General features: G+C 39.3%; 1 protein-coding gene across 1 annotated transcript in view; it reads right to left on the bottom strand.

Annotated features, from left to right (window-relative positions):
* The window catches only part of LOC127422131 (pleckstrin homology domain-containing family G member 2-like), a 55,293-nt gene that overhangs the window by 16,385 nt on the left and 16,014 nt on the right, over nt 1-22,894 (bottom strand). The window contains exon 3 of the mRNA XM_051665482.1: nt 4,419-4,819. Within this exon, the coding sequence (XP_051521442.1) occupies nt 4,419-4,819 (401 nt within the window). The remainder of the gene's footprint in view (nt 1-4,418; nt 4,820-22,894) is intronic.

Genomic DNA, 22,894 nt, shown 5'->3' with positions numbered 1-22,894 from the left:
GCTGTTGAGTTGGCATAGTTAAGCAGCGCTATTTATCTCCACATCAGTCACTTTATCAATGCTTGGCCTCATTAACCCCTAATTAGCCAGTCTAGAGACCAAAACCAACATCCTTTAAATCGACAGACAAATCAGTTCCAACAGACTGTGACAGAATAAAAGTACGGAAGTGTGCCAAGAATGGCAGTTACGATCTCCCGAGAGAAAACATGGACATTGGAGCCAAAAAAAGAAGGCCACCAGGCAAAACAAAACAAACTAAATAAAGATTCGAACTCGACTGTTTCAATAAATAGCTTAAAATAAACAAACATTATAAGACCTGTGAGACAGTGGAAGACTGGCTTTATAAGGGCCTCTCTTTGTCACCGTCCCTCTTCTTTCCCTGTGCCTCTGCATTCCTGAACCTTAAAACATGGGGTCTTTTTTCCTTTTCTGTTTGTTTCCAGAGCCACAAGGCATCTGGGAAGGCAATCATGATGAGGTGGGGGCAAAAATGAGCCAGTAAATAAGGGACTGGGCATTCAGCACCTTTAAAAGGCAATGGGAACATGGACACTGTAATAACACTGATTTACAGTCTGCCACAGGCTGCAGAGAATTCCCTGAATGAACACCTCTCGTGTGTGTGAAACATGGCAAACCTGGAGAGGTAGATGTATGATGAGTGATGACACAGCTACTCAGGGAAGAGCGAAAATCAAGGAGGCGACGGGGAAATCTGAGGATTCCATTGTGAGTTGTGAAAGGAGAGTGTGCAAGACAAGCAGGACCAGACACAGACAAAGGAACACTAAGTTATATGCACATTTCCTTGGCAGATGCTTTCTTACCGAAATGACTTACTAGAGCTTACATGAAGTGTATTATGACAGCCAGTCTGCAAAGAAGCTAAACATAAATGTTCACATCTGAGATATGGACCAGAATGAGAAAGAACAACAATGAATGGACAAAGAAAGAAAAACTATTCTTGGTAAAGGACAATTAGCAAGTTTTCCTTCAATAAGCATAACAAAGATACAGGCTTACTTCCTGTTTTATCCACACCACCAAATTTGTTGATGTGTTTCACACGAACAGCTTATTTGTCTAAATTATTGAAATAACTCTTGCTCACCATCTGACCAAAATTTGAGGAAGATATAATTAAATAAGGATCCGTATCCATGACCTTAACGCACCCCACAGTATCATAGCAGAAGTTTTGTTTCTAGGACATTGGGTTCAAAAGTTATACTGTACGTTAACATTTCTGTGTATTTCAAAATGTTGGTGGCATTACAGGGTTTGAGATAAAAATTCCAAATTTGGCATGAGAGAAGCTGAGGCTCTTCCCCATGAGTCTACCAAATTTCACAACATTTTACTAGTTCTAAGTTTTGCTATAGACTCTCATACAAAGAGTCTAGCATTGACTCCCATGCAAAACATCAATGTTCATGTATGAGATATGGACCAGAAAGAGAAAGAACAACAATGAATGGACAAAGAAAGAAAGAAAGATGGCTCAGAGAGGAAGTTTGGAAAGGTAACAGACAATGGGGGGGAGGGGGGATGTGGGGGGGTTGTCAAGAGAGAGAGCGCAACACAAGTTACACTCACTTTCAGTCTTTGTTTGCAAAACTAGGTCAGTTTGGAGTTTGGAAAAGGAGTCGGTCCCTCTCTCATGAGCAGTCCCCCTCTATATCTGCCTGTACCCCAGAATGGGGGTTACAGCCAAGCCCCCCTCATACAGCTGAAATAAAAAAAAAATGGGGAATCTCTCCATCTTTCTTCCCCCTAAAAGTTCCCCACACAAACACACACATGCAGATGAGCTGAATCCATTGCATCTAAGCAACTCAAAATGACAGTTCACAAATAATAATAATAATAACCCAAATAAATACAAGAAAAACTACTTACACCCACACAAACTTTTCACTCTGAGCTCACATTGCTCTTACGATGGGATCTTGTTTCCAGCTAAATTTACATCATTCTTTGTTATGCTTTTGATCAAAACCAGACGGCTCTTGCTAATAGAAGCAGAGCCCGGCTTAGTATGACTCCAATCAGACACCATCTGCATTTATCCCGGAGTCAGCACTATGTCCTGAAACCACCATCCACCACTCCATTTTAAGACCACAGATTGATAAAACAGCAGCATTCCTTTGCATGATCCTTGTCTTTCAACATCCAATTTATGGCTATTTGATCTGTAGGCATCTTTTCATAAAGTAGTATAAGCTTGCATGCCTTCTCTTTTTATTGGCTTATGAAAAGTTTGACTTCAAATAAACCATTGCCAAATGGGAAAAGGAGTAACATTTCAGGCATTCCCCAACCTACGGGCCTATGCACCCATGGTCCTTTGCTTTCAATCAGTCAGGGATACTGAGCTTCACCTGTTAACGCCCAGAACAGGCAGCATTCCTATTAGTTCAAAGGCTGTGTAAGCTTTTGTGATATATCACAATGACCCTGTCACTCAGTACAAAACCCTCTCACCCCTCTGTCTGGTCTCTTCAAAGTATCCTTCTTGCACAAGAACGTTGTCCCGTCATATTTGGCACAATCACAGTACCTACTAAAACATGTCTTGGTACGTGTCTATGACCTCCAATGGAGGTCACCATGAAGTTCTGATCTTCCAGCAACCCGTGCATGGAAATATGATGAATGTGTTGAGAGCCGTTCACAAAGAGTCTTTTATATTTACAGCACACTCTGATTTGTGTGTGTGTGTTGAGCAACAGCCTTCTTTTTGTCCCAGATCCACACTGTGCATGCAAAAAGTAGAGCAAAGATGCGTTTGAAGTGACAGTTTGAATTTACTGCTGCTTTCATCCAGTGCCATGACCTCTTTTGTTTTACCTGAATGTATGATGAATGGCACAACAGAATCTCACAATGATCACATTTTAAATCGCCGCTGGCACCGAGAAAAGGCTTGGCTTTCTCTGCTGTCAGTTATATGAATCCTGGATTGCATACGGGGTGGGGGGGCGAGTGGGAAGATATGACACTTCTAATATTGACAAGGAGGATTTTACATGACTGAGCATTCCTATAGCTTAGTAGAAAGTACCACATGTTAATAGTATATTAATAGCATAAAACAATATTATTAACATCATTGTGTTTTCAATGTCATCTTGTTTGAGTTTAACATTTACATTTCATCATTCAAAACATTAAAGACATTAATGCTAGGATGTTGTAGGTGGTTGGCAGGGCGCTGCTATGCAGTTGTTAAGGGGTACTGAGTGGTATTTAATGTGTTGCTATGTGGTTTCTAGTGTGTTCTGGATGGTTGCAAAAGCATTGCTAGGTTGTTAGGGGTGGTTGCAAGTTGGTCAAAAGATAGTGTTAGGGTTAGTGAAAAGATCCCACCACCATGTCTGCTAGATATGGCTTAGGTCCTTCCTTCAATGCAAGTCTATGGGATTTTTTTTGCCCTTTTATTGCCCATCAGGTGCAAGTCAGGTGAAAAAGTCGCTTGAATCGCAGAATACGGAATTTTACATATTTGAAATAAAATGAATGTTTGAATGCACAATTAATCAAATTAAAATCACAATATGTCCTTTGTTGACAAAAGGCTGTGATTTAATTAAATAAATATAAAGATTGCATGTACTGCACGCTTCAAAGTAAATGTGTAGAGCCACTCATACACTAAAACACCTCATTATGAGCATTACTCGCGCTCTGTGTGTGCAGTTGATTACAGAGAGCAGGGAGCTAATTTACTTTGAAGTGCACAGCATATGCAGACTATATATGTATATATATATATATATATATTTGTTTAATCACAGCCTTTTGCAGTTTAATAATCACACTGGAACATGTAGCCAACTGCTTGTCCAGAGGTGAGAAACTATAATCAAAAGTTTTCCACCAAAATAAAAGCTTGTGTGAAAATGCAATAAAAAGAAAATGTTACTACTGCAATTTTCATTGTAATAATAATAATAATAATAATAATAATAATAATAATAATAATATATCAATAATACAGCAATTATATTTTATTCAAGCAATATATTACATCTTTTATGCTCTGTTGTGCAGAACTTTTTGGACAAAATGTACTCACATTTTGTGTTCTGGATTGTGTTGTGAGGATCTGTATAAAAGGACTTCATTTGAAAATTAATCGTTCTAATTGATTAAAGTTTTAAAGTATTCATTTGACAAGACACAATTTTTATGATTAAATGAAATTAAACTGTTGAAAAAAATAAAACGAAAAACACAGAATTTGGAGAAAAATAAAATAAAATAAAACGGATTTCATAGGGGCCTAAATCCTGTTTCATGTTGATGTGACCTGACCAGTTGCTATGTTTTATGATTTCATGTTTTTAAAAATGGGGCAATATATGAGTGTACAGGTCCAACAGCGACATCTTTATTGTCCTTACCTCCACAATGCTCTTCAGGTCCCTCACATAGGCCTGCTCAGTCTCCACTATCTCCAGCGCCACCCTCTCCAGGCGAGAGAGTTTGGGCAGTGGTGTTGTGGAGGCGGGCCCAGCTCCCAAGAGCAGGGAGAGAGGGGTGAGATCCAGGCTAATGTCAGAACCATTCCGCTGTGGCCTGGGGTAGGCCGGCACGGCTCCGTAAGGGAGTGATGAGGAGGAGGATGAAGAGTGTCCATCCTGCAGCGAGGCAGAGGAGGCAGAGGAGCTGAGACTGGCACCGCGGTCACTGTCGGAGCACACTGTGTTTACAGAGGTGCAGCTCCCGCGGGACGCACCCCCTGAAGAGGCCATGCGGCTAACGATCCCACTCAGTGAAGACACAGAGGAGGGGCGCTTGGCAACTGCAGTGGGGAAAGTCAAAGACACATGGAAAGTTAGGATAAAAATGTACAGATACTAATGATCATTGCAAAATACATAATTTTTGTATTATTAAATGCTTTAGTCTCCAGATTTTCAGATGTTTTTCCTGAGAACAGGAACCCCTCAGTTCTCTCACACATGCTCCTCTAGAGTTTCAGAAGAGATCTCAACAATGTAACAAACTTTGCTCAGATTTGCCAAGACACTTAAGTCTGTACATTCAAATGTCAAAGATTTTTATATGAACTGCAACATTTCTCATCAAACACCTCCAAGACCAAATCATCTGAGCTATGCTACCTACATTAATATTAAAGCTCTATACTCTTACAAATCCTAAAATGAATTTTAGGAGAAGCATCTGAGACAAAGTTAATACATTAACTCCATTAAAGGGATAGTTGACCCAAAAAGGAACATTCTCTCATCATTTACTCACCCTCATGCCATCCCAGATATGTATGACTTACTTTCTTCTGCTGAACACAAACAAAGACTTTTAGAAGAATATTTCAGCTCTGAAATTCTATCCAATGTAGGTGAATGGTGACCAGAATGTTTAAGCTCTAAAGAGCACATAAAGGGCAGCATAAAAGTAATCCATAGACTCCAGTGGTAAAATCTCTCTTTCGAAGCAGTATGAGTGGTGGGGGTGAGAAACAAATATTTAAATCCTTTTATACTATAAATCTCCACTTTCACATTCACTCTCTTCTCTCCTAAGAGTTACTTCTTTTGTTTTTGGTGATTCACATTCTTGGGCAGGGAGGAGAATTTATAGTAAAAAAGGACTTAAATATTGATCTGTTTCTTACTCACACCTATCATGTTGCTTATGAAGACATGGATTTAACCACTGGATTACTTTTATGCTGCTTTTATATGCTTTTTAGAGCTTCAAAGTTCTGGTCACCATTCACCTGCATTATACTATGGACCTACAGAGCTGAGATATTCTTCTTAAAATCTTTGTTTGTGTTCTGCAAAAGAAAGAAAGTCATACACATCTGGGATGGCATGAGGTTGAGTAAATGATGAGAGAATTTTCATTTTTGGGAGAACTATTCCTTTAAATCTCCTAAGCAATGAAAGAGCAACCTCTGAACAATAAAATGTTCCTCTCATAAGGTAACAACCTTAAGTAAAGCAATTATACTTGTAGTGGAATGAAAGCTACCTTTCCTATACAAGGACGAGCTATGAGTGCTTAAAATGCGTTTCTTGTAAATGTTTCTTTGGCTTACCTCTCCGAAAACAGATGTGACAGAAAAGGTGTGACTGTGTAAAACTACATCACACTGGTTTGCAGCAAACCCACAGAGACTGAGAATCTAAGAGCATAAGAGCATTGTGCATAAGACACAGAGCACGCCCTGAACAGACAGGAAACAAAAATCACAACTTCCTGGCAGTAATTTGTTGGACGATTAAACCTATGAACACAGAAATCATTTAATCAGTCATGCCCTCTGTTAACCAGAACATCTAAAACAAAACAAAACAAAACAATGATGTCCTCTCTGAAGAGCTGCATCAAAAATAAGAACAACAGTCTGGTCGTCAAGGCAAGTAAACAAAGGCCGGTACAGGCTGCTGAAAAGATGGGTATTGTTCAAATGCTGAACGCTGGGCTGTGGTAGTTACAATGGTGGCCCAGTTACAGAACAGAGGCTGACGGAGACTAACAATCCTCCATTTCCTCTGACCTAGCAGCACGATGCAGTCAACTGTTACTCTTCACGCTCCCGTGCTCGCTAAGTTTACCCATCATCCATCAAGTCTTCCATCTGACCATTAGCTGGAACCGCTTGCAGCCTTTTTTCTTGCATTCACATAAGGTTAGAAAGCACTTTGGTAATTCTGTTTGCCTGAATTTGATTTAAACACACTCATAAACTACATGAAGGCATGTGTTTATCTTTCGCTGGCCCAACTCCAAGATCAGCACCACTGTGGCGGCAGTCACACATGAAACAATGTAAAAAACGTGGTAGGACGGATGGTAAAACCCTCTACAGCCAGACATAGATCACCGATACGGCAATCCTTTGTGGCCCTGAGGTCAATTTTTTATGATGTCTATCTTTGAGGTATTCCTGCTGAAAAGACCAGCTTAGGTTTATGGTTTATGTTGGTTAAAAGTAAACTGTGTGATTTTGTTTATGTTAAAATGCATTATCCTATCCCAGATTACTATGCAGAGTCAAATATAAGTATTTGTGAGATGATTTCACCTACACATGTAAAAACATTACATAATCGAAACATTCCTCTCTTTGTTTGAGTGCCTCTTTCAGCACAACACATTAGCTTCATTGGCTCAACCAATGCCGTGGGTTTGGGGCGGAACTATCTGTTTGCACGATCAACAGAAGATGTGGTGAGTGTTTGAAAATCTTTTTAAAATATTTAATATTTTTGCAATTCCGCTTGGGGATTCTGGTTTCGCAGAAATTAAACACTTTAGCTTTATGCTAGTTAAGATTGAAACCTTAACCCTTAGAGACCCAAGCACTGATTTTGATAATATTGCTTTCTCTTGCTTATAAGTGTTTTTAGAAAGCCACTGACGATAAAAATTATGATTTTACATATATTTTGTTGTAGGGAATTTAGGGTTACCAAGTTTTTTTGTTTTTTTTACACAGTAAGTGGAAGTTTTAAATATACCACAAAATTCATCACACAAAAGTGTACTAAAATAACGTATCACATGCAGTAAAGGTTTTTATGACGAGTTAAGACTAAATGTAAAACTAATGAGAACTATTGATATTGATGATATATTTGCAGGTGTGGCAGAGGGGGCGTGGTCGAGCGTCCGCCCAGAGAGAGAGAAAGTGGTATGGGTGCATACTTCTGAGCCAGATTATGATTAACACCTGTTTCTAATTGCAGTGAGCTTGGGGAGAGCAGTATAAAAGGACCACGCCACCAACAAGAAGCAGAGAGAGTCAAGGACAAGAGACCTTATTGTGAAGTGATGAGTTATTGTTGTGAAACTGATTAATTATTATTGTGAAGCTGATAAGTTATTGAGAAGCTGTTGAGTCATTGTGAAGCTGAAAAGCGCTGGATGTATATACTGTATAGTGTCAAATTTCAGCACTTTCAAAAGCTGCAGTTAATAGCGATTAACTACAAAAAATTATGCTATTAACTACAAAAAATTATGTGATTAATCGCGATTAAAAATGTAAGTGATTGACGGCACTAATAAAAATAATTATAAAATTGCTTAATTTGTTCCAAAAGTGTTAACAATTCTGTCATCTATTGTGTATATACAGAAAAGTTTGACTACTAATGCCCAGGGTTGCATTTTTGTGGCTTAGAAAAATTCTTACATTTATGAAAGTTAGTATTTTCGGGTGATGTAATTAACATTTTGGGAATTTAAACATGAAAATAAAATTTAGAGTGGTCAGAATTAGCGCGTTAACGCATGCGATTAATTAAAAAAGTTTAATGTGTTTATTTTTCTTAATTGCAATTAATTTATTTACAGCTAATACAGCATAAACCAGCATAAACACTGGTTGGAAGGGTGGAAACTTTGTAATGTGTCTGCCCGAGTAATTACACTGACGCACACACCACAAACACACACATACACAACAGCACTTCATGTCAGTGAAATGATGGAGAAAGGAGCTTGTGATGAGGAGGAGGGCGTGGCCAAGCCATGAGGATGCACGGCAGACACTGAGTTGCCCAATCAGCGTGAGAGAGTTAAAGGAGGAGCCGGGGACGCCAGTGAGGGAGAGAGAGAGATGCACACGGCCACTGTGTGTGTGCGTGTCTGTGTTTTATGTTATGTTTAAGTTTCTTTGTACCATTAAAGTTTACGTTGACTACTCAGCTGTTTCCCACCTCCTCCTTGCCCATCTTGCAAACTCATTACATTGGTGCTGAAACCCGGGAAAGGAGGAAGAGCACGTTGTCTGGGAGAACTCGACACTGCCGTCCACCAGGAGACAGAGGTGCCGCTGCCATCCGTTAAGAGGCGGAGGAGCCGTTGCCCTCCACCAGGGGATGGAGGGGTTGCTGCCATTTGCCAGGAGGTGGAGGAACCGCTGCCGTCCACCAGGAGATGGAGGACCCACTGCCTTCTGCCAGGAGGTGGAGGAACCGCTGGCGTCCACCAAAACGCAGAATGAGATGTTTTTGTCAGCAAGTGCTTTTCATGTGGAGTTTAAAGCAGCGCTTGACGCTGGTGCTAATGCCCTAATGCAAATCATGAACGCAGCTTCACGATTGATGTAACAATGTGAATAGCAACAGTCTACCAGCAGATTAATATTGTGGAGGATGAGAGTTTAAGAGATTTAATGCCCATTGCAATGAATAAGTAACCTATGTGGGGACTACTTCAATTAGTCAAACTCCCACTTAGATTTTGGGAAACGTTTAATGTTACTTGAATTGGTGCTATTTTAGTGCATTTTTATCTTTATACTGTGGAAGGCTTTGTTTGGAAAATGTTAATAAAGCATTATATTGTTACATATTTTTTTGTTTTCTTTCCTAAGATTGAAAAAAAAAAAACATTTTGACAGGAAAATAAGTATATATAGTGTCAAATTTCAGCACTTTCAAAATCTAAGATTAATCGCGATTAACTAATAAAAATAAATGCGATTAATCGTGATTAATACATTTTAATCGATTGACAGCACTAGTGAAACTGGTTAGGCTAATTTGATCCAAACGTGTTAACAATTGTGACTTTTTCAAGCTGTGACAGTTAATATGCAAATTTTCACCGCCAAAACTGTTGTTGTCAAAAGTTCAAAGTGTCTGCTTTTGTTATGTGTAGTTTTTATACTTTTTTTTTTTTTTCACACAAGGCAAGGCAAGTTTATTTATAGAGCCAATTTCATACACAGGGTAGTTCAAAGTGCTTTACATGGAAATGATAAAGAAAAATAAAACATACATCACTTAAGAAAAAGAAAATAAAAAGAAGAAAAAGACATTAGAATTTAAAACTAAGTTTGGGGTGCCGAAGTATGATGCACACACAAAATGTTTGTGATGAAGATGATTATTGTATATGAGAGTTATAAAAGCTTATTTTATGTCACTGGAATTTTAATGAGGGTTATTTAAGCCAGTGCCCTGGTAAAGAAGTTTTTTTTTTTTTTTTTTTTATAAATCTTTTTTTTATTGATTCATACATTAAACAAAGAAAAGCAAAACATATATACATTGAATCAATATTTAACCCCCACTATTACCCCTATATATCACATATATATCACACACATTAACAACTACACCTCTCTCTCCACTGCCCCTCCCCGAGAGCCCTCCAAAAATGCCAAATATTTGCCCCATTTCCCCACAAACGAGTCCAAATTCCACAGTCTTCTAGATGACCCACTCTTGAAATGGGGGTGCTCCAGCTGACTTCCATCCCCTTAAAACTATTTGTCTGGTGATCATGACACTGGTTAGGACCCAATTTTTTATGTGTTTATTCTCTATAATGATGACCGCCACATCGCCTAAAATACAGAGTCTGGGGCAAAATGAAATTTGAGTGCCCAATACATCACACATAAAACTCTGAACCTTCAACAAAAATTCTTGGATCTTAACACACCACCAAAAAACATGGGTTGTGTCTCCATCTTCTGATTGGCATCGCCAGCAGGTGGGTGTGTCTTTAAAGGAATAGTTCACACAAAAATGAAAATTTGCTGATAATTAACTCACCCTCAGTCCATCCAAGATGTATCTGAGTTTCTTTCTTCATCAAAACAGAATTTAAGACTTTTAGGATTTCATTTCAGGCCTCCTCCTCTAAACAATGCAAGTGAATGTCCTCCATTTTGTGACAGTCCAAAATGCATATTTAGGGTGCATCAAAATAATCCACACGACTCCAGTCGACAAATAAAGTTCTTCTGAATGCAAACAATTAATTATTTTTAAAAACAAAACAATACTTATATACTTTTTAACTACAAATGTTCGCTTCCGTACATCTCTGTGACGTGCGCTCATGAGAGGGATAACGTAAGCTCGTTGGTAAGGTCACACGTCACGTGGAGGAGGAGTCAGGAAACACGTCATTGTTACAAGAGAAACCTGTGCTGTTCACAAACCAAAACAGTTCAAAACAATTTCAAATCAATATAAATAAAATAAAACATAATTTCCAAATAATAATAATAAAACAAACAATGTAAACAATGATGCGCTTCCTGACTCCTCCTCCACGTGACGCGTGACCTTACCAATGAGCTTATGTCATCCCTCTCATGAGCGCACGTCACAGAGATGTACGGAAGCGAACATTTGTAGTTAAAAAGTATATAAATATTGTTTTGTTTCTAAAAATAATCAGTCGTTTGGGTTCAGAAGACCTTTATTTGTCGACTGGAGTCGATGACCTGAGGGTGAGTAAATTATCAGCAAATTTTCATTTTTGGGTGAACTACTCTTTAAGACCAAGCCTATACAATCTAGAGGGGGTCCAATAGAATCGATGTAAAATCTTGAATTGCATAAGGCACACCCTTGCATCTCTAGATGCAGACTTGACATCCTAACCCACACTCCCTCCTCCAATACCAAGTTTAAATCTTTCTCCCATAATCTCTTGATAGAATTTAAAGCTTTGTCCCCCAGACTCTGAAGTAGCAGGGAGTAATACACTGATGCCTCATGACCTTTTCCAAAAGCAGTAATCACCACTCCCAGAGTGTCTGCTGCTTTAGGGGAGTGTATGCTACTCCCAAAAATAGTATAGAGCAGGTGGCGCAGCTGTAAATACCTACAAAATTGAGATCTGGGAATCCCAAAATGTTGAACAAAATTTTCAAAGGATCTCAACACTCCATTCTCATATAGGTCACCGAGTGTAGTAACTCCCCTCACAATCCACTCTGACCAGCAGAAAGGGGACTTATTAATACATAATTTTGGGTTCAGCCATATGTTCGAGGCAACATTTAAATAAATGTCTGAATTAAACACTCTGGACACTTTTGTCTATACCAAGTGCAAATGTGAGATAACGGGGTGTAACTTAACTGCTCCGGTTAGTTTGATAGAAAGGCTTTGCAATGGCGAAATAGGGGCAAGAACTTCCTGTTCAATACAAAACCAGGGAGGAGCTCTCTCAGGTGGAAGTGACCAATGAGCCAAATGTCTGAGACTGAATGCATAATAAAACAAAATCTTGGGTAGGCCTTGCCCACCTTTGTCAATTGACCTATGCAACATACTGAAATGTAATCTGGGACGTTTAACATTCCAAATGAAGGACTTCGCTATGCTATCAAATTGCTTGAAATAAGAGAGAAGGACATCTATAGGGAGAGACTGTATCAGGTAGTTGAATTTTGGAATACAATTCATTTTAATAACATTAACCTTCCCAATCATAGATAAATGTAATGAAGCCCACCTGCCCACATCGCGCGAAAACCTTTTTGTTAAAGGGTCAAAATTGACTCTGGCCCTGTTTGGGCCACTGGAAGGCACCCGGCTGAAAAGCCGTTACTGGGCAGTACGCTGTCAGAGCCAAAGCTTTGGATTTAGAACAATTAACTCTGTATCCCGAGAACTTAGAAAAGGAATTAATAATTCTGTGGAGGCAAGGCATAGATCTAGTAGGGTCGGAGACGAATAATAAAATATAATCTGCGGAAAGCAAAAGCTTATGCACCACACCTCCCGCCACGAACCCTGGAAAATCATCCTCCTTTCTTATCACGGCTGCTAATGGTTCCAGAGCAAGACAGAACAATAATGGCAAAAGAGGGCAACCATGCCGGATGCCCCTATCCAGAGTAAAATAATCTGAAATTAATCCATTTGTTTGTACCGCCGCTACCGGGTGTCTATAAAGTAACTTAATCCAACCAATAAAAGTATTCCCGAACCCGTACATTTCCAAAATCTTAAAAAGATAATCCCAACCACAAGTGAGATGGCAGCGACCTGAGTCTGATCATTCGCCACTAATCACATGATATTGATGAAACGCCTAATGTTATCAGAAGAGCTACGGCCCCGAATAAACCCCACCTGATCTATATGTATAAGAGATGTCATAACTTAATCAGTTAGCCAAAATTGTTGACAATATTTTAACGTCTAGCTGGATCAGGGAAATTGAATGGTAACTCTCACACTCGCTTGGATCTTTGTCCTTTTTAAGAATCAGACTGATCCGGACTTGTGTCATGGTTGGCGGAAGCTTTCCATTCTTTAATGATTCCGTATAAACTTCTAACAAAAGTGGAGCCAATTCTATAGCATAAGATCTACAAAACTCAGTGGCAAAGCCATCTGGCCCCGGAGCCTTGCCTATAGGCAAGGCCTTAATTACCTCGCCAAGCTCCTCCAAGGTTATTTCAGAATCAAGAGAAATGTTTTGCTCAGTCGTCAGTTTAGGTAGTTCTAATGGTTCCACATAGTTTCTAATATCCTCATCAGTAGACGAAGATGTGGAACTATAGAGATTCAGATAGAATTCTTTAAAAGCATTATTAATATTAATGGCTGAGGTATCTATTTCACCACCAGTATATTTCACTGAGGGAATGGTAGAAAAAGACTCTCTCTGTTTTATATATCTGGCTAGAAGTTTTCCTGCCTTGTCCCTCCACTCAAAGTATGACTGCCTTGCCCTGAATAGCCAAAACTCCACCTTCCACAACAAAATAGTATTATATCTTTATTTCAATTGGGTCAATTCCCTGAGGCCATCAGATGACATTCGGCGCTTCAGCTCTGCCTCGGCACTTTTAATATTCCCTTCCAAATCCACGAGTTCTCGTGCTTTGGTTTTTTTGGTGAATGAGGCATACTGTATAATCCGACCCCTTAAGTGCCTCCTAAGCCACGCCCACAGAGGATACTGAGGACCAGTTGGTCTCCATATAAACACTGATTTCAGCCTTTAAAATTTGTTGGAATTCAGGATTTTGCAAAAGGAATACATTAAAGCGCCAACTATATGATTTCCTTTTCTCCGTATGTGGCAACACCTCTAAACACACCAGGGCATGATCTGAGACTAAAATGTTTCCAATAGAGCAATCAACAACAGATGAAATGAGGGACTTAGATATATATATATATAAAAAAAATTTGATATTATGTAATTGCTTTAAATAAACATTGCAATGTTATACTGGGTCTCTGAGGGTTAAGGACACCAGGACACCAGCGTGCCTTAGCTGGGGACCAGTCAACACAACAAAAACACAACATGCGTATGCTGGAAACCAGGAATGCTGGTCTTTTCAATAGGGATATCAGCCGTACTGAGTGCAAAAGTATTCAGGGGCACGTTTGTGGCCGCTTCAAAAAAACCTGATCATACCTTTAAGTAAGTGGGAGTGAGGCTTGCAGATATAATTGATGAACATACTAGTGGGCCAACACACATATTCTGTTCCTCGTAATTATATGATTCTAGATGGAAACTAGAATGAATCGATTAATTGCACAGCTGTTTTAGAAATCTGAAATAATACATTAAGTGCTCATTTCCTTGCAATATTTTCCAAATTACATCAATCTATTTGGAAATAATTTAAAAAGCACTTTAATTTGGTCTTTGTGAGGGTAATTGTGATAGATTATTAGACAGCGATATGTTCCTATTGTAAGTGCTCCAATTATCGAGTTGCAATTGTGGTATTTTCAACATAAATATAATGCTCATTGTATGAACTGTTTTGTTCAAGAACAAGTCATATCATAGTCCCACAAAGACTGTAAAAAGGCTCACCTCTTTAACTACTAACTGAATCAGGTCTGTTTTGTAGATTATGGACGTCTGTGGAGACCATTTAGCCATTGCCCAAATAAGTGAAAGCCAAGAGAAAGATATTACATACCTGATCCACAAGGCAGTCAGTCACTCACTGACAGTCACACGACATTAGCTGAACTGACCACCAAAGTGGTTAGATGTGAACTATGTCTTCTTACTGGAGTTTAGATTGTCTTCAACTGATTCACACTGGCTGCCACATTTTGCTATCCTCTACTAAAAGGGAATACCCTCTATCAAGTGCCTAATAATGAAAATTAATCTTATTCCAGAACTGAATTGACCTTACCTCAGTTGTAAAGCAGACAGGAACCACCCACCCAGTCAACTAACGTACTTTTCTCTCATAGAGAAACTTCCTGTCTAACTGCGTATAATATGCAGGCTACAAAACCACTTTATATTGAGAGTTGTCTAACTATACACACTTCCTCATAAGTTTCTGTTGGGGTTAATCTAATAAAAACAAGTCACATTTTACTCCAAAAAATGATATTTTGCATAAAGAAATCAAAAGACCATTTAGGTCAATTACGATTTTTTATGCATTGTGACATTGTTTTCAATTAAGCTCACCACCATCCACATTTTTCATTTATTTATTTTTTTAATTCCCATTATTATCAATAATGGGAATTAAATATAATTCTCATTGGAGTCTCATTATTGTAAAGTGGTATTTTTTTCCGTAAAATCATTGTATTACAGTAAATTATTACTTTTTAATTAACTGTACATATTTTTACATTTACATATTTTTATTCACATAAGCATAAATTAAAGGCAGATTAAAAAAAATACTATCATGGTGTATAAATGCTTCACAATTTAAATAATATATAATTATTTTTTTCACATTATAGTAAATTATATGAGATATTTTTGCATTACAGTAATGAGACTTGGTGAGGGAAATGCCCTATATTGTCATAAAAATGTTGTCACAATGCAAACAATCTAAAATGGGCTTCATTTTATTCTTTTGATATTGGTGTGAAATATGACACGGATATGTTCTTGACAGATTTTGTAAGATTTATCCATTACATCATTTCGTATACCTATAACAATAGAGACGGAACTGTCAGAACCACTTTAGGAGTGTCTGACATCAGCAATCTAAACAATAATAATTTATGGAAAAGATGTTGGCTGACCTCCTGTATCGCTTTTACTGTAGGATGTGATTGATGGCACCTCAAAATAACAGTGCAAGTTGGAGCTGAACTGCAAGCAGTGATTTGTTTATCTGTATCAGAGTATCTGGGTGCTCATTCGTCTGTTGAGATACTTCCTGTGTGCCGTGCCAGTCTGCACCTGACAACTCCATCACAGGAAGTGGTGAAACCAAACACAGGCAGTTCCCGCCAAAGGTGCTCAGCACTCACAACCACCCAGTCAACATGTGCCAGCTGAGGTCAACCTGATATGATTTAGGGCAAATGTTTAAAGATGTATTCATGACCTTTTTATTAATTAAATCTTCTGAAATTCTCAATTGTATGGAGAGATCAAACAGACAAATATATTATTATTTATTAATTACTTTATTAATTTATTGCAACATTTCATTTTATATTCAATTATTTAATGATATACATATCTATTTTATGTTCCAAGTTCAAGTTAAGATCAATCAACAGCATGCTGATTACCACAAAGTCTCAATTCGTCCCTAGTTTATTAAAAAAATAAAAATAAATAAATAGGCAAATATTGCAATTACAGTAAGGCACTTACAATGGAGGTGAACTTTAACATAAACACTGGGGTAACTGCGTTCGTTTAGAGCCCGATTCACTAAAGGAATTATGCAGATCAGCAAACGCGCCCACAAAATCGCTGCTGAATGCAGTTTGCACGCGTAATCCTGATCTTGCGGTCTGATACTCAGTGCAATATAGCTAAGGTTGCCTGACCCACCCTGCCAGGACTGAACAGCATCAATTTTGGGGCTTTTCCACTTCCTGGTACAGCTCGACTTTTTTTGGGGGGTTTTCCACTGTGGATAGTACCTGGTACCTGGTACTTTTTTTGTACCACCTCGGTCGAGGTTCCAAGCGAGCCAAGCTGACAATAAATGTGATGTCAAAACCCTGCAGATCACTGATTGGTCAGAGAGAATCGTCACTACCAGCGTCACTGGATTTGTGACATGGGACAACAACCCACTAGTTTTAAAGTTAGCAACAGCGATAGCAGTATAATTTGTTCACGCGACTTTCGAATTGTAAAAAGAAATGGCTGTGCGCAAAACCACGCCGTGGTCAATAAACGAGGTGCAGACGTTCCTCTCGTTAGCGACGAACGAAACAACACGAAACAAAAAAGTCTTTCAGGAAGTGTCTCAGCTGTTGGCCGCACACGGCTAACACCGGACCTACCAACAGTGTAGGTAAAAGTTAAAAAAACTTAAAAGTGACTACAGAACCATCAAGGACCACAACAACCGGAGTGGTTCAAATGGAAGAAAGTGGAAGTGGTTCAACCAAATGGACGCTACCTATGGCAATAGACCGGCGAGCAATGGGAGGGAGAGTGCCCTGGACTCGGCCACGGCGTTGTTGGAGTCCACGATGGAGGATGGTACGTTTTCTTACGTTAACTCTATATTCTGCTTGAAAGCTTCACTTTATTTAGTTGACCAGCTACTGGAAAGCTTGCTTCTAAAACAACCAGGCCAATTTAACTGTTACACTTGTGTAAAATCACCATGCAACAACTGCTTTATGCAGCACAATGAGCTAGTAGCTAACAGCTAGCGGTGGTGTTATTGTTTGAGTAATGTTTGTGTCGCGTTTAAGATGATGTCATGGCAGTAGAGGCGGTGCTACTATGACAATCAGCCTATAATCCCACCCATGTTGAGGCGGCACTAAACTGCAGTGGAAAAGCAAGCTCAGAAAAGTAAAGCGAGCAGAGTCGAGTCGAGTCGAACCATAACGTGCAGTGGAAAAGTGCCATTAGATGAAGACACCAGGATGGTCTCTTAAACATGCAGAACGTGCGCTGGATATAGGCCTATGCCAGGTTATAACGCTCTTCAACATCATTTGCTAAGTATTTTATTAATTACTGATGAAATGATTGGTTGAAAATGTTCGCAAACATCTCTTTTAAATAAAATTCCTTTTATCGCCTACTTTCATTTGGCGGTAATAGCGCGATAAAAATTGCGCAAGGCAAATTGCACGGAGTTTTGTGAATAAAGAGTCATCTTTAATAAGACTAATTTACATAGAAAGGAGGTGTGTTTGCACAGAAAGGAATGACAATGACTTAATTTAAATAGGCTATTGAAGATGCTGTGCAATTTCAGCGCTGATTGCACCTGCTAACCATGATCGCGGGTGGTTGTCATCATGATGGTGCCACGGATGGTCACCCTGGTGTGAAGCGCTCCTATTGTTTTGTTGTTTTTGTTTGTTTGTCCTGTGTTTAATAATCTTTTTCCAGTCAGTTTTACCAGAGATGAACTGCTGAACATTCGACAGCATATACCAGACAATCTTTTCCTGTTTTTTGAATATTCAGACGTTTTGCTGGACATTTTAGTTGGAGGCGCGGCTGTGTTGTCCCAGGTGAGGGAGATGAGCAGGCACGCTGGTTTCGAACAGCACTGACGAGTATTCATATTGCGAATCTCCGGTCTCTTCCTAACAAAACGGACGAACTACATCTCCTCATCCGCACAAACAAGGACATTTCAACCTTTGCTGCCTTGTGCTTCACAGAAACCTGGCTGAGTGAAGCCATTCCGGACAGCGCGTTACATCTGCCGGGCTTTCAGCTGTTCAGAGCGGATCGCATCGCGGAGTTAACGGGGAAAACGAGAGGCGGTGGAACATGCTTTTACATCAATGAAAGTTGGTGTACAGATGTAACAACGTTAAAGATGTGCTGTCCTAATTTGGAAGCGCTCTTTATTAACTGTAAGCCTTTCTACTTGCCGCGGGAGTTTTCCTCATTTATTCTGGTGAGTGTTTACATCGCGCCAAACGCGTATTTGAATGCCACGCTGCAACAGCTGGCTGATCAAATCACAGACACGGAACAACAATACCCGGTCTCAGTAATTATTATTCTTGGGGATTTTAACAAAGCAAACCTCACACGTGAACTGCCCAAATACAGACAGCACATTACATGCCCCACCAGAGACAGGAACATACTGGATCACTGCTACACAACAATAAAGGATGCATATCGCTCTAGAGCAGCTTTGGGACTCTCTGATCACTGTCTGGTTCATCTTCTTCCAAACTACAGACAGAAACTAAAATCTGCTAAGCCTGTAGTAAGGATTTTAACCCTCTGGGGTCGACAGACGCGCCGGCGTGTCCTGCTGGATTTTTCCGGAAACAGCTTAAAATACTCCGTCATTTTTGGGCATACAGATAAGTGTAAGACATCAATAGAAACCATAAAGGGTCTACTTTTATTTGTGTACACTCACAATAACAACAAAACCTCGTGCTTTTGTAAAATAAAGAAAATAAACAGGGTGCACTTTCAGCAGTCTCTGTCTCCGCGAGCATCTTTCTGAAACTCGTCACGAAAATGAACTGAAACTCCGCAAATATTTACCACACAAACATGAAACATATGTTTAAATAAAGCTTAAAATGTCTAACTTTAAATAAAACAATTCAAATTTAAAACAAATATTCTCCTGCAATGTAATCTGTATGAAACAAAGCAATGTACAGTTTCTCCAGGCTCAGCTCATTATCTCTAATGAGATCACACCCACCAGCAGAGCACGCTATTCATACGGTGATGTGCTGAGGCGATCAATGCAAATGGTAAACGCCCCCAACAATGCCTTAAAAAACATCAAGTTCATCATCAGATTCATTCACTTTCCTGCGTGTTTGGAAGATGGCATGCTACACAGGTGAGGAAACTCTACAGATGGTCCTAGATAGTGAGGAAGAGTTCACGTTTTCCTCAGAAGAAGAGCGGGACTCCGACGAGGAACGTTTGCATTTTGAAGAGCGATTTCATCCAGCTGAGAATACAATTTCGGATGAGTAAGTCATTTAGTTTTACTTACATTAGTTGACATGCTATTTTATAAACATGTACATATTTTACTAGCTGGACTATTTCCAGACTTGCCAGCCAGGATTCAGAGTATTGAAATTTGAAATATGTCCTAATAGGCAAGTTTTTGTTACATTTAAATGTTGTTTCAGCTAAAGCAGGTATTTAAATTGTATGCTGTATGATATAAATATGATATGTAATATGATATAAAAATAATATGAATGTTTAGATTATATTTTAACTAGTGTTTATGCTGCCTCATTATCATCAACTAAGCTTGTGCTTGCAAATATCTGTTCAGTTGTAAATGTGTAAAATGTGCTGTAAATATGCCCATATTAGAAAATCAGCATATTAGCATGATTTCTGAAGGATCATGTGACACTGAAGACTGCAGTAATGATGCTGAAAATTCAGCTTTGATCACAGGAATAAACCGCATTTGACAATATATTCAAATAGAAAAATTATTTTAAAATGTAAAAATATTTCACACAAATAAATGCAGCCTTGGTGAGCAGAAAAGATTTCTTTTAAAAACATTAAAAAATCTTTCAGATCTAAAACTTTTAAATGGTAGTGTAGGTCTAAAGTAAAGTCTTTATTTAAAGAAAATGTATAGTCAGATTACTTCTTTTAACTTAAACTTGATTTTGTGAATAAGCAACAAACATTCATTCTCTCTCAGGGGAGGGGTCTTTGTCTCCTCAGGTGTTAGCCTTTCTAACACTAAAAGTGTCTTACAAAAGTTAAATGACTATATTGTTTTGTATGAATGAGTGATCAGGATGGTTTTCACATCATTTTATAGCAAAAAATCTAGGCTACAAGATCCAGTCCTCAAAAGTCTTGTGAACAAATGTTTAGTATGTGTTATATGGCCTTATTTCAGTGACTTAAAATTTTAGTTTTTTCAAAAACAACACATAAACGTTATTTTCTCAAAAATACAAACGTGTACATACATGTTGCTCATATTATTGTAGCCCCGTTTGTGCTGAATACAGTGTTATCAGACTTTAGCCATTAATATGTTTTTCAGCAACTGAAAAAGCACAAATGACAAGGCATATCAAAACTTCTCCAGGGCCCAAAACACCCTCAGACCCCAGAGGGTTAAAGAGATGGACCAATGAAGCAGAGCTGGAACTACAAGCCTGCTTTGACTGCACTGATTGGAGTGTTTTTGAGGCTGCAGACTCCAATCTGGTGTTACATCATAAATCAGTTTCTGTGAGGATATGTGCATCCCTACTAGGACTTAGTTAACATTTAATGACAAACCATGGTTTACAGCAGAACTCAGACAACTTTGTCAGGCCAAAGAGGCTGCTTACAGGGGTGGGGATAAAGTCTTGTACAATCAGGCCAGGAACACACTGAATAAGGAAATCAGAGTGGCTAAAAGAAGATACTCTGAGAAACTGAAAAACAAATTTTCAGCTAACAAGCCTGCATCAGTGTGGAGTGGCATGAAACAACTTCCGAATTACAGGACTCCTTCACACTGATTTTCAATAGATCACTGGAGCAGTGTGAAGTTCCCTGCTGCTTCAAACACTCAATCATCATTCCTGTCCCAAAGAAACCAAAAATCACAGGACTTAATGACTACAGACCTGTCGCCCTGACATCTGTGGTCATGAAGTCATTTGAGAGACTGGTGTTGGCCCACCTGAAGGACATCACTGGACCCTTTCTAGATCCCCTTCAATTTGCTTATCGAGCAAACAGGTCTGTGGATGATGCAGTCAACATGGGATTGCATCATATCCTGCAACATCTGGACAGACCAGGGACATATGCAAGGATCCATTTTGTGGACTTCAGTTCGGCTTTCAACACCATCATCCCAGCTATTCTCCGGACTAAATTACACCAACTCTCTGTTCCCACTTTTATCTGTCAGTGGATTCCCAGCTTTCTGATGGACAGGCAGCAGCTTGTGAAACAGGGGAAATTCACTTCCAGCACCTGTACAATCAGCACTGGTGCCCCCCAGGGATGTGTGCTCTCCACACTACTCTTCTCCCTCTACACCAACGATTGCATCACCAAGGACCCCTCTGTCAAGCTCCTGAAGTTTGCAGACGACACCACTGTCATCGGCCTCATCCAAGATAATGATGAGACTGCATACAGAAGGGAGGTTAAACAGCTGGCTGTCTGGTGCAGTCAAAACAACCTTGAGCAAAACACCCCAACACTGTCCCCCCTCAACATTCTAAGCAGCACTGGAGTCATTCAAGTTCCTGGGCACTACCATCTCACAGGACCTGAAGTGGGAGACCCACATTGACACATTGGCGAAAAAGGCCCAGCAGAGGTTGTACTTCCTTCGCCAGTTGAGGAAGTTCAACCTGCCACAGGCGCTGCTGATACAGTTCTATTCAGCAGTCATTAAGTCTGTCCTCTGCACTTCTATAACTCTATAATCAGAAGACTACAAAGGAGAGTTCGGACTGCTGAGAGTATTATTGGTTGCCCCCTGCCCTATACACTTCCAGAGTGAGGAAAAAGGCTGGAAAAATCACTCTGGACCCCACTCACCCTGCCCACTACCTTTTTGAACTGTTGCCTTCTGGCCGACGCTTCAGAGCTCTGAGCACCAGAACCGTCAGGCACAGGAACAGTTTTTTCCCCCAGGCTATCCATCTCATGAACAGTTAAAACTGCCCCATTGAGCAATAATTAATGTGCAATACACAGCATAGTCTTTTTATATTATCCAACCTCTTCTGCCATTACATTCCCTTGCACTGTATATAACCTATTTGTATTTAGATTTGCACTAAGTACAGGTGCATCTCAATAAATTAGAATGTCGTGGAAAAGTTCATTTATTTCAGTAATTCAACTCAAATTGTGAAACTCGTGTATTAAATAAATTCAATGCACACAGACTGAAGTAGTTTAAGTCTTTGGTTCTTTTAATTGTGATGATTTTGGCTCACATTTAACAAAAACCCACCAATTCACTATCTCAAAAAATTAGAATACATCATAAGACCAATAAAAAAAACATTTTAGTGAATTGTTGGCCTTCTGGAAAGTATGTTCATTTACTGTATATGTACTCAATACTTGGTAGGGGCTCCTTTTGCTTTAATTACTGCCTCAATTCGGCGTGGCGTGGAGGTGATCAGTTTGTGGCACTGCTGAGGTGGTATGGAAGCCCAGGTTTCTTTGACAGTGGCCTTCA

This window comes from Myxocyprinus asiaticus, chromosome 31, assembly GCF_019703515.2.
Source record: "Myxocyprinus asiaticus isolate MX2 ecotype Aquarium Trade chromosome 31, UBuf_Myxa_2, whole genome shotgun sequence".
Classification (NCBI taxonomy): Eukaryota; Metazoa; Chordata; class Actinopteri; order Cypriniformes; family Catostomidae; genus Myxocyprinus; species Myxocyprinus asiaticus.
Note: the sequence above shows the minus strand (reverse complement) of the source record. Positions and strands in the feature narration are given on the sequence as shown.